The sequence below is a fragment of the Populus euphratica genome, unplaced genomic scaffold (assembly GCF_000495115.2).
Source record: "Populus euphratica unplaced genomic scaffold, PopEup_1.0 scaffold1060.1, whole genome shotgun sequence".
NCBI classification, from domain to species: Eukaryota; Viridiplantae; Streptophyta; class Magnoliopsida; order Malpighiales; family Salicaceae; genus Populus; species Populus euphratica.
This window is the reverse complement of record NW_011500920.1, coordinates 28384-42203: the sequence shown is the minus strand read 5'-3', so window position 1 is coordinate 42203 and position 13820 is coordinate 28384. Positions and strand designations below refer to the sequence as shown.

The 13820-nt window shown below is 32.6% G+C and overlaps 1 protein-coding gene across 2 annotated transcripts; it reads right to left on the bottom strand.

The window, feature by feature from the left end:
- Window positions 1-9795: 9795 nt before the first annotated feature.
- Window positions 9796-12233, bottom strand: LOC105116822 (pentatricopeptide repeat-containing protein At1g71060, mitochondrial-like). 2 transcript variants are annotated; one of them, XR_840607.1, is made up of 3 exons: window positions 11823-12233; window positions 10114-11701; window positions 9796-9946 (listed from the first exon to the last, which is right to left on the bottom strand). XR_840607.1 is itself a non-coding variant. In XM_011014304.1 (2 exons), exons 1-2 carry the CDS (start codon window positions 11892-11894, stop codon window positions 10172-10174), a joined length of 1602 nt encoding a protein of 533 aa, XP_011012606.1. In that variant the 5' UTR covers window positions 11895-12233; the 3' UTR covers window positions 9997-10171. The 2 variants fall into 2 exon arrangements, 1 of the variants encoding a protein (XP_011012606.1); XM_011014304.1 differs by lacking the exon at window positions 9796-9946 and having other exon boundaries at window positions 9997-11701.
- Between the last annotated feature and the right edge of the window lie 1587 nt (window positions 12234-13820).

Here is a 13820-nt window from a genome sequence, read left to right as displayed (position 1 = left end):
ATTCCCGACAATGAGGTAAGTAGTGTCATTAAACTTTGTCATTCTGAAGCATGTCGAAGTTATTTCTCATCAAAAAAGACAGTTATAAAAATCTTTCAAAATGGATTTTATTGGCCCAATATGTTCAAGGACACACATGCATTCTGCAAAACTTGTGAAAATTGTCAAAAAGTTGATACTGGTCAAAAAGTTTTGTTTTATAATTCTCAACTCTATTCATTCCCTAGAGAGCTAAGATCAAGATGGAGCAATCCCTATAGGACCTGTGATATTGAGAATTCAATGAATGACAATGATTTTAAGGAAAATGGACATCGTTTGAAAGGTTACTTTGATAAGTTTCCTAGTGAAAATGAATCAATTGGTTGGAATGATCTTGTAGATAAAGGTTGATTATTTTGTTTTTCTCACATTGTTTTTGTGTTTCTTTTTTAGTGATTTTTGCTAGTTTCTCTCACCCCGGTCAAATAGCAGATAACGGTACTCCGTGACTTAAGTCGGTTCTTATAGTTTCCCACAATAACTGATATCTGTGTATATATTTGTGCAATTCTCTGAACCTCTCTTCCAATTCTCATTTGATAATGGACACTAATCTTGAAAAATTGAAAAAGTATTTTCCCGCTCTGCCTCAGAATGCGATTACAAAAATTTACCATGCTAGATGTGCAAGATTGAGATTGTTAATGAATCATGGAATTCCTAAAGATATTCACTGGTTGATTGAAGCAAAGGTCTGATTATCAGGTAAGTCCTTTAATTCCTTCATTTCACACATGCCTAGAACAGGTAAAAGCACTTGTAATACATAATGTCGTTCTTTAGGAATGGTATCTATAAACCGTGAAGATAAAATATAATTCATTAAGGATGACCTGAGTAAGGAGTCTTTAGATAATCTTCTATTGACTCTTGAGACGCATCCTAGTGGAGATGTGCATCGTGCAATTCATGATTTATGGCCACTATTTCATAAAGAACATGATCAACTTAGTCTTGGGAATCTGACTAAAAAAGACCCTGTTTGCCAGTTTTTAAGAAAACTGGATGGGAAGCCTATCCCCGACCCATAGAGGGTGTTTAAGCCGTTCTTGGATGTAAAACCAAGGGAAGATGTGAGCCACAATCACAACCACCTATACATATGCTTTTTTTTAAAAAAAAAGAAATAAATAAATAGAGAGAAAGAGAGTGTGTGGGACTCCAGCTGGCCTACATATAGGTGGTATGATTGCCTTTCTAATTTCTCATCTATAAAACCCTCTCTTCCTTCCTTTCATTTCTACTCAACCCATACATTCAACAAATACAGAAGTGTGTAGAAATGGCAAGTTCCTCAAGTCATCATATAAGAAATATTTGTGTTTTCAGTGGATCTAGTCTTGGGAAAGAAAAGGAGTTTTTAGAATCAGCAAATCATCCTTGTCAAGTGCTAGCTGAGAGAAAGATTCATTTAGTGTATGGGGGAGGCAATCTTGGGTTAATGGGAGGTGTGTCAATAGCTGCATTTTTAAGAGGTAGTCAAGTTTTGGGGGTCGTCCCCGAAGCTTTAGCACAAGGGGATATCATTGGAAAAACAATTGGAGAGGAACTTCAGGTCTCCACAATGTCAGCTCGAATGAATGTAATGTTTAACCATGCTGATGCCTTCATTGCTTTACCAGGTGGTCTAGGTACATTGGAAGAGATCTTTCATATTTCCTCTTGGGCTCAACTGCACATTCACCATAAACCCATAGGTTTGTTAAATGTTAATGGTTATTATGATAAGTTGTTGTCTTTTCTTGATCATGCTGTGGAACAGGAATTTTTAACATCTTCTGCACGACAAAACAAAATCTCTGCTGCTACTGCTGAACAATTAATTGACCAACTACAATCCTTCATTCCTGTAATTGATCCTTCCATGAGTTGCATAAATTGGTCAACTAAGGAAAGCAGTAAAAAGCTTAGATTGGATTTGAGCCTTCATTTGTGAATTTTTGTGTCTTTTGGTTTTATTATTGTGTTTTGTTATTTCTTATTTTTGTTTTAGTGTGTTTCAGGTTTTGTCAGTGTTCGTTATTTCAGGTGATATCTTCTATACTCTATCTTTCTACCTTAGAACATTGAGGACAATGTCTCGTTTTGGTTGGGGGGAGAGGGTAGTAGTTGATAAAAAAACAAATTGTTTTTCATTTCATAAAGCATGTGCATAATTGTTGTTACTAGGATGGCAGAGTAAAGGAGCTCTTTTGTTAAAGTGACTCTTGAGACGCATCTTAGTAACCATTCTTAACAAGGTCTATTATAATACTTCTTGAAATATTCAGGTTTACAAACTCTCACATTGTTATCACTTAATTCTGCTCATATGCTTATTTAACATGTATTTTTAAACCTTAATTTACACACACACACACTTTAACATATGATTGTGGGTTGCATATTGGATTATTACATTATTTATGTTCTTTTGCTAAAGGTAACAACTAAGGGAAAGGGATTGTATATAATTAAAAAAAAAAAAAAGAAAAAAAATGATAATAATAAAAATGTAGATAAGTTTGGTTTCGTAGCCTCCCTAACCTAAGCAATTAAACCCGCAAGGGTGTTTTAACACCTAATACCCTAAAGTCAACTGACTTGGGAGCTATTGGCTCAACGCTTATTACATGGGTTGAGGAGAAAAGCTTAAGGAAATCAAACATTGCACTATCTACATATCAGTATCTGCGACCCGAGTTACTAAGCTCGTAGGGGTGTCTTAACACCTAATGCCCTAAGACCAACTAGTCCGGGAGTCATTAGCCGAAAGCTCGTTACATAGGTTAAAGATGCATGATGCTTTTAAATTATATGTATATATATTTAAAAAAAAAAAGACAATAATAATAATCCCAACCCAAGGAAGTTAACCTTAAACATTAGGAAAAAAAAATTGTTTTCTTCCAAGAAAAGCCCTATAATTATATGTTGATACATTGAGCACAAAAGAAAGGTTTATGAATATCTTGTTAAGAGGTATTGAGCAGGTATATAAATTTAACGAGAGTTTGTTTATCTGGATAGATTAATGGAATTTAAATGATGAATACCTTGCTTTGTGGAATTTGCAAATTGTTTTTCTATTTTAACACTTTGATTACTAGGGACTAGTAATAAGCTGGTTGAGGGGTGTGATTAGTATTTAAAAGTGCATTTTTATCATGGTTTTATATCATCATTTTGCACTTAGAGTATCAATAACTCCTTAACTAAAGCATGTTTTATAATAATATATCTAATAATATAAGATACCTTTAATTTGTGGTAAATGTTCATTTTAAATACAGGCCTATCACATAAATGAAAGGATTGATTGATGACTTTAAGAACTTAAATTGCAAGGGCAAAGAGATGACCAAAATTAGAAAAGAGATATCAGTGCAATCCAAACCGGAACACTGTTTGGTAATTGGGTCATATTTGAAGCTATAGATCTCAGATTTAGGTCTACTTTATATGGATGGAAAGGTAAGACATAGACCTACAATTTTCATATAGAGCCCAAGATCTAAAAAGGCCATTTTCAAGTCCAAATTATTGCAACAACAAAGAAGCCCGAAGCTGTCCTCCAGCCCGAGCACTTTCAGTATTTTGGCCATATTTGGAGTTATAGAAGTCCAAATGAGCTGAAGTTTTTGCACAAGAAAGCTGAGACAATTGTCTACAACTTTGATGTTTTCAAGTGGCTCCAATTTTGACGTTATCAATGACGTTTTGGGCAGCCAAGAGAAGATAAGGATTGTCATCAAGTCAAGAGTTGGCTACCCACTCATCAATTAGTCATCAAATCAATAGTTCCCAGTTTTGACCTATAAAAGGAGGCATTTGCCATGCATTTAGGCATCTTGGTTTCCAGATCAAGATCATGCTCTTGCTTTCTCTCTTTGTATTTTTTGTAATGTTTATGCTTTGCTTTCATTAATATCAAGTTTATGCTTTTCATTTCCTTTCCTTTACTAACTTTTATCTTATTCATGTTCTTATTTTGTTTATCTATTTTTATTTCTTTCATTATGTCTAGCTAAGTTTATTATGTCAAGGTGAAAAGGATACACTAATGGTGTAAGAATAAGTATAATGTAAACTTAATATGGACTTTAATGTTTGATACTAACATGTTTTGTATTTGTTATCTTGTTCACTCTTTAATACTTTGCTTGTTAAATGACTAATCTTGATTTATGTTGTATAACACTCGATACAACAAATGCTTGGCACTTTCATAGTTCATACTGTATGGTATAACCGACACCTGAGCTATGAAAGGAACTTGATTTGTTGTTAACATAAGTTATAATCATGAATGCTTGACGAGATTTACAAGTACTAGCATTAATCGAATAAAATGACTAATGTAATCATGTTAACAATCTATAATTTGATTGGAACCTCCTTTGTGTGTGGTTTCCAATTGAATAATAAGAGTTTATATTATACTTGTTTGACATACCATTAGTGGAACCTCTAACCTTGATATTTGTTATTATTATTGTTTAATCCTTACATTAATTTTACATCTCCAAGTTCTCATCATCATCATCTTCTTCTCTTTCTTTATTATTCTTATTACTACTACTACTACTACTACTACTACTACTTCTACTACTACTACTACTACTACTACTACTACTACTACTAGTAGTAGTATTATTATTGTTGTTGTTGTTGTTGTTGTTGTTGTTGTTGTTGTTATTGTTATTGTTGTTGTATTATTGTTATTTATAATTTGTACAATTAACCTCCATATGGTTCGACCCCGATCTTGCTGGGTTATTTATTATTTCGACAGTCCTGCACTTGGGAGAAGACATCAATCTTTTAGTCGTGTCAGCCCCATAACTATGTGTTGATATATTAAGTACAAAAGAAAGGTTTATTAATATCTTGTTTAAAAGATATTGAGCAGAGATATAAATTTCATGAGAGTTTGTTTACCTAGACATATTAATGAAAGTTGAATGATGAATATCTCACTTTATGAAATTTGCAAATTATTTTTCTATTTTAATGCTTTGATTACTAAGAACTAGTAATAAACTAGTTGGGGGGGTGATTAGTTCTTAAAAGTGCATTTTTATCAAGGTTTTACATTATCATTTTGCACTTGAAGTATCAATAACTCCTTAACTAAAACATGTTTTATAATAACATATCTAATAATATAAGACACCTTTAATTTATGGTAAATGTTCATCTTAAATGGAGATGTATCACATAAATGATAGGATTGATTGATGAGTTTAAGTACTGAAATTAAAAGGACAAAGAGATGATCAAACTTAGAAAAGAGATGCTGGTGCAGTCGAAACTGAAACACTATTTGGTAATTGGGTGATATCTGGAGCGCTGTAGATTTCGGATTTAGGTCTACTTTATATGGATGGAAAGCTAAGACACTGTTCAATATTCAGCCCATATATCGAGTTCTAGAAGTCCAAATGACCTCAGTTTTTTTTTCATGGAAAGCTGAGACAATTTCCTAGAACTTTCATGTGGAGGTCTAGTTCAAATTTTAATGTTATCAATGACGTTTTATTTAGACAAAGATAATAATTGTCACTAAGTCAAGATGTGGCCACTTACTCATCAATTAGTTATCAAATCAATTATTCCTAAGTTTAGCTTATAAAAGAAGGCATTTGTCATGTATTTAGACATCTTAGTTTCCAGATCAAAATCATGTTCTTGCTCTCTCTTTATATGTTTGTAATGCTTAAGTTTTGATTTTATTAATATCTTATTTATGCCTTTCATTTCCTTTTCTTTATTTAATTAACTTTTATCTTATTTATATTTCTCTCTTTCATTATATTTAGCTAAGTTTATTATGTCAAGATAAAAAGGTTACACTAATGGTATAAGAATAAGTATAGTATAAACTCAATATGGACTTTAATATTTGATACTAACATGTTTTGTATTTATTATTTTGTTCACTTTTAATACTTTACTTGTAAAATAGTTACTCTAGATTTGTGTTGTATAACACTTGATATAACAAATACTTGGTACTTTCATAGCCCAACCGTATGGTATAATCAACATTTGTGTTATGAAAGGAACTTGATTTGTTATTAACATAAGTTATAATCATGAATATCTAACAACATTTACAAGTATTAGCATTATTTGAATAAAATAACTAATGTAATCATATTAATAATTTATAATTTTATTAGAACCTCCTTTATGTGTAATTTCTATTTAAGTAATAAGAGTTTATATTATACATATTTGAAATACCATTAATAAATTCTCTAACCTTGACATTTATTATTATCATTGTTTAATCCTTACATTGATTTTCTTTCTTAAAGTTCTCATCAACTTCTTCTTCTTCTTCTATTATTATTATTATTATTATTATTATTATTATTATTACTACTACTACTATTATTGATGTTGTATTGCTATTATTTTTAATTTATACAATTAACATCCCTGTGGTTCGAACCCAATTTTGCCAGGTTATTTATTACTTTGACACTTCTGCATTTGAAAGAAGACATCAATCTTTTGGTCGTGTCAATCAATTCTTTGATTTATATGATAGACGTGTATTTAAAATGAATATTTACCATAAATTAAAGATATCTTATAATAACAGACTTATTATTATAAAACATGCTTTAGTTAAGGAGTTATTGATACTTCAATTGCAAAATGTTAATATAAAACATTGATAAAAATATACTTTTAAGTACTAATCACACTACATCATACCAAATACTGATATCTCTTACCTATAAAAAAACAAAACAAAAGAGCATTTTTCTATGATCATCTTATTATCTCAATTTTGTTAATTTAATTTTTAGGATTTGAGGTGTTTTCTAGATTGAGTTACAACTTTATTACCTCAACCAACATCAATTTCTCACAACTATCGCTGATAATTAGGTTATATACCTTATATTTGATGGTGCAAGTTTAATAAAAAAAACTAGGACATAATCAATCCTCACCTGAATCATCCTTATAAGCAAGAAAGCTCTTTTAAATAAGAAAGATAACATCATCATTATATTGCAAAACCTCACCTCTATCATTGCAAAACCTCATCTCTACCATCTGAATTATTATCACTAGTCTTCTCGTTAGGTCTCATCTCACCATATCTAAAACACTAAACTTAAAAACCAAATCCAAAACCCTAATTTGTGATTTATTTAGTTGTGGATTTAGGTTAAATGAATGATTTCTACCCCTCCCCTTCATCCGTTCCCCTTTTTAGGGAGAATTGCTTCGCCCGTTCATTGTATGATAATGGGGCACCTTTATACTTCAAAAAAGAAAGCTTAATTTCAGTTGATAATAGTTTCTTTTTCACAAAAACAAGTAATCATATTCATAATATTCAAAGGCTTTTTACAAGAAAAAATCCAACTTCTGAAAAGAAGACGTGCATAAAAGGCCTAGGATGTTTTGTGGCCGAATCCCACTAATAAAAAAGAAACTATATAAAAACAAATTCAACAAGTACCCACCAAAAGCAAGGAAAGGTTCAACATGGCTTCAATAAATTTCCACAAAAAAGAACCAAGAAATTAAACACCAAACTAATCCCAGTTAACGTTAGTATGACCTAGTAAATACCAAATTATACAACCGTGTGGGGCTTCTCTTTTATCTTTTAAATCTCTATAGAATCGGAAACAGATTCCAGGCCTAGGGTGTCAAACCCTTTGCTGCTTTGGTGAAGGCAGCATTCACAACAGGAGGTAACAGTGGGAAAATTTCCACAAAGGCAAGAGCTTGACAAAGCAATGCCACGTGAAGGTACAAGGGCTACAGGTAATGAACTTCTTTTCCCAAAGAAGAAGCAATGATGGTCGAGAGTCACCCCCTCCCTACCCTTGCTCATCTTTTGAAAGCCATCATCACAAAAATTTTTTGGATGCCAGGTAAGGCGCCTCACCTTTCTACAAAAATTTCTTGGTTAAATTCCTTTAAATGCCTAAAGAGTGGCATGCAGAAACAGGAAGAGAGCTGCAAAGGGTGTTCTAGATTAAGCTGAACCTAATAGACCAAATATTGCCCATTAGTGGGAAAGGTGATCTACCATTTCTCTACAAATTTGTGTATTAAGCTATGGCAACTTGAAAGAGAACAGTCAGAAAAGCCCTTGAAAGGTTGGAAAGGGAAAGGCGTCAAGGCAAACTAGGCAATGCTGGGAAGATCAAAATTGTCTATTTCTAGAACATTATCTGAGTTGTCTGAGGCCTACAGCTTTCAGACTCGAACCAGAAGGGCTTGAGAAGGCTTGGGCATGAAAACCATAGTTAGCAGAAATCTTCGCTAAATTCAATTTCCAGGAGGAGGTTTTAGGAATCATCCAATAAGATAGCAAAGCTAAGCAAGCTAGGAAGATTGAAATTGATAACAAATTTAATCATTAAATCACAAGAATTTGTCATTTAGATAAAATGACCACCACATCTTTAGTTCCCTCACCCAATAAAACTAAAACGGAAGAGAAAAGGTAGTAATTTGGAAAAGATATAGCATAATAAAAATTCTAGTAGCTATGCTATATGCGTACATTACATTAATAGAGAGTAGGATTAAAGTATACTTAGTCAACTATTCACCTATGAAGCACCTAACATTCTAAATTAATGAATTGTTTTTCAAATTTATCATGGAATACATTTAAAAGACAAAAATGAAAAGAAAGGGAAGCATTCAAAATCAAATCAAAGTAAGAACAAGTTATAAATTAAAAATATAACAAGAAAATAAAATACCTCAATATATATCACGAATTTGCAAATGGATGATGATACACAGGATCAACATCCAAAAAACAGAAAAGAGGGGAATAGAAAATGACAGCATTACATACTTTGCCACTTACGCAACCAATAAATACACCTGGCACCATAAGCTGAACCACAAAATAATTTGGTATAAAAAATCAGGACGTGCAATGCATTGGTTACAAGGATGAGAATGAACAGCAAAGAGAGCTACTTTAGGTGAATCCCCTCTGGCATAGGTGTTGAAGTTTAGATGCTTGGCATCATTCCAAGCAAAGGCCCCTTAAAAATTTAATCTAACTAGTACATCAAATTTAGAATATGTTTATTTTTTTCTAAAATAAGCTAAAGGTAATTAATGATTCATTCAATCTGTCCAGTTAGAGATTTTGAATGAGCAAGATCGATTTGAAGTAAATAAAAAACACTTTACCATTCATGTAAAATAGATTGACATGATTAGACAAGACCTAACTCAGCCATCATGCAATTCAAATCACATTCATGGTCATGCTATGCATTACCGCTTATGTTACAAGACTTGGAGATCAGTGTCCAATAGGGGTGAGTGTCCCAACACTGTTCCCATGTTGAATCGGCTATTTTCAAATATCACAATTGATTTTTCAGTAATATTCACTGTTCAATTGGAGAACCCATTATTGTGGTACCTGATATCTGAAATAGATGCTCTAGGACCAAGTGAAGAAAAAAAAAGGTAATGACACAAGAAATGAATATTAGCATAGGAGAAGGAAACCAAAGCCAATCAGTCCACACTTGATATAGATGAAACATATTGAGTGTTAAGAAACCCAGCTGATTTTCCCTTCAACTTCCAAAAGAAACCCAATGGTCTTACCTTAAAATAACTTCTGAGAAATGTAGTGAATAAAGAAAAACAGGGATCAAAGGAAGGAAAGGTATGTAAACATAACATACCAAGAAAGAAGCTTAGACACTGCATACCACACTCATCAAGCCAAATTAACTGGTATGATGCGAAAACTCCAAAAATTCATTAAACATACATGCATTTTATATAACTTTGGATCAGAAATCCTAGCTTAGGCAGAAATCATAAACAATTGCTAACTAAAAACATTGGAATCAAACATGAGACATGATTGAGAAATTTACAGTCAAAAACAAACTTGAAAGGCAAGTGCAAATGATATAAAAGAGCGAAAGACAATAGACGAACCTTATATACCAGAACAAAAGGTTGTCGCAATGGAAGGATGTTATATTACTAGCAGAAGCAAAAGCAAAGGCAAGAAGAAACAGAAGAATCAGCTTGCGTCAAAGTCTTTCTGGGAAGGACTGCCACATGTTTAACAGTACCAGAAAGGATAAATAAAAAAAGGAAACATACAGCATGACATCTAGGGAGCTTTCCATCTTCTAATGAGACAATCATACTTGTCTCTTCCGTGTCCACCTGTTTTATCAAAAGAGTCCTTCAACTTCTTCATAGTTGATTCACATATATTTATTCTTCTATCAAGCATATCTTCTGCAAACCGCCACACCTGTGACATCCTTCCCAAATTACAAAACCCAATGAGAAGTGCATTTGCACTTCCATCAAGAGGCAAGAGATGGTTCTCAACTATGTAGTTCCAAATCTCAATTGCCATTTCAGGGTCACCACCATCAATCAATGTCATAATGGCTGCAGAGCAATCAAAATGTGTTGGAGGGCTTTCGTTTTTTATCATCTCGTAGAAGAATTTGCCTACTTGGTGAACTTTCTTGTCCTTGATCAAACATCGGAAAATTATGTTGAAGGTCAAAAAATCTGGGAAAGCTCCATTGAAAACCATCTCATCAAGCAATCGAAATGCATTGTCAACATCATTGTTGTTGCAATACAAGCCAATCATTGCATTATACATGATCAAATTAGGCAACAAACCACTACCAACCATTATATCCCACAGAGGGATGGCATGGGTAGAATCATTCTGCTTAACAAGCATATCAAGAGCATTCGAGAAAAATTTCAAACCTGGCAAGCAATTCTTCCCCTTCATCACCCGAAGGAACTTGACAGCTTCATCTGCTTGCGACCCACAAACAAGTGTTGTCAAAAAAGAATCATATGCTGACATATACTCTGGACTCCATCCAACTTTAATCACCATCTCACCAAATGTAATCTTGGCTTTGGCCACGTCGCCTTCTTTCTCCCATCCTTCCAACAAAATAGCAAAAGTATCCGCATTGGGGGGGATTTTCAGCTTGATTTTGTCAAAAAATTCCAACGCCTTTGCTGTCTGATTTTCCTCGTGGCAAATGGCGGTCAAAAGCGAATTCACCACAACAACATCTTGCTGAACACCATATTTATCCATAACATAAAAACTCATTATAGCCTCATTAAACTTACCAGCCATACAGTAGCTTCCAAAAACAGAAACAAAAGTTGCCATTGACAACATATCTTCTTGCTTCATCGTACGAACTGCATCCCACATGGGCTCATACATCCAGTTCTTGCCTAGTAAGTCCACCATCAAATTCCAGGCGTATGAGGTCAGCTTGTGGGTCCGACCAGCCCAGCGAAAGAATGCGATTGCAGAAGTGGCATTTTCGTAGCAAAGTTTGAGGACTTCATGCACAATATCATGAGTGGGTGGGATTCCAGTGGAGGAGAGTGCAGATTCAATATCATGAGATGAGGGTCTTGTTATGATTTCAAAGAGAAGTCTAGCTGATGGGGAAATATCCTGAGAGTCGAAGCTTGATTCGAACTGAGGTTTTGAGGTTTTGCGGTTAGTGTTTACAGCCGCAGCCTCCATAGTTCTAGGGGTTTGGTTTTTTTTTTTTTTAACAGAGAGGAGAGGGTGTTTCAGTCTAGAAATAAATAATGGCAAAAATAAACGAAATTTCCAATTCTTGATTGTTGTTTTCTGTGTTGAAAGAATCAAACAATATACAAAAATCAATGCTTCAAACAGTTCATTACTGCTATTTCTAATCTTAGACCTCTGCTACTTCATAATAATAAACATACATGGATAGAGAGAGAACCTGAAGGGTTAACGACTGCTGAAGAGAGAGAGAGAGGTCCGTCAGGGAGGCCTCACGCCCGGCCAAACTCATGCCCCCATTGGAGTTTATTTATAGAGTCAATTATGCAGTTTATGAGTCACTAAACTCATGGATCAATTCATTTTTCTCGCCCTCCTTTGTTGGCTGGCATATTATCCTCGCAAATTAGCATCCGTCTCTCTTCCTTTTTCACATTAACCATCAACCAGAGCCACATATAAAACTCATAACCATGATTCATGAACTTGTTAATTGATTATTCATATGTGATAAAAAATTTCAAAAGAACAAAGAATCCAAATTTGTGAATCTCTCACAAAGATTTGTCAAACTCTTAAGTTGCTTTCTCATCTTCTATCCAAATGAAGCAATCTACGTGTAGGTTTAGTTGATATATATATACACACACACCTATAGAAAATCAAATCTAGTGAACTTTTATAAAAATAAGAGTTCAATTGAAAAGAAAAAACTTAATAAAATTAAAAGATAATAAAAATAATAAAATCAAAATCAAAAAATTAAATTTAAAATATCAATAAAAATAAAGACCATAGTATTTTTTTTATATTGGGAAAGTGAAACATAAGGAAGAAAAAACAGTTAACGGCAATAAACTAATCATTTTTGGTTTGCACTCACCCCTAATTATGGAAGAGGAAACGGTGAGGCATGAAATGAGATGGCAAAATGATATTTTTCTCCACGGGTAACTACTGCATGCATCACCTAAAATATACGGTGGTTCCCACATGTTATCAATTTTTTTAAAAAAAAAACTATTTAAATGTTAAATTAAATTATTATTCTCAATCAAACAAAAAATTAATAAAAAAACAAAAATAAAAGGTCTTGATATTGTTAATTTCAATAAAGTAAAATAGATATGTAATTTCACTGTGCACTTAAAATTAAAAAAAAAAAAGATACCTATATGCTCCCACGCCAAACTTTTGTTTTTTTGTTTTTACTCCCAAAGTGCTTTTGTTATTTTACAATTCATTTAAAAATTAAAAATACTAAAATGCCTCAAAACAAATAATTTATAACTAATATATCATTTGAAAATACCAAAATATTCTTAAATCAAAAGCAAACTATTTTTTTTTTCAAGGCCATAGATGTTAGTCTAATAGTGAACTAAATTTATGGCGAAAAATAATGAATTACTCATAAATTTTAATATATTTGTTATTAATAAAATTTCTTTACTTATCTTTGACACGACTAAAAGATTGATGTTTTCTTCCAAGTGCAGGAATGTCGAAATAATAAATAACCCGACAAGACTGGGGTCGAACCACAGGGAGGTTAATTGTACAAATTATAAATAACAATAATACAGCAACAATAACAACAACAACAACAACAACAACAACAATAATAATAGTAGTAGTAGTAGTAATAATAATAATAATAATAAAGAAAAAGAAGAAGAAGAAGAAGAAAATGAGAACTTTGAGATAGAATATTAACTTAAAGATTTAACAATGATAATAATAAATATCAAGGTTAGAGGATCCACTAATGGTATGTCAAACAAGTATAATATAAACTCTTATTAGTTAATTGAAAACCACATACAAAAGAGGTTTCAATCAGATTATAGATTGCTAACATGATTACATTAGTCATCTTATTCGATTAATGCTAATACTTGTAAATCTCGTCAAGCATTCATGATTATAACTTATGTTAATAACAAATCAAGTTCCTTTCATAGCTCAAGTGTCGGTTATACCATACAGTATGGGCTATGAAAGTGCCAAGCATTTGTTGTACCAAGTGTTATACAACATAAATCAAGATTACTCATTTGACAAGCAAAATATTAAAGAGTGAACAAGATAACAAATACAAAACATGCTAGTATCAAACATTAAAGTCCATATTAAGTGTACACTATACTTATTCTTACACCATTAGTGTAACCTTTTCACCTTGACATAATAAACTGAGCTAAACATAATAAAAGAA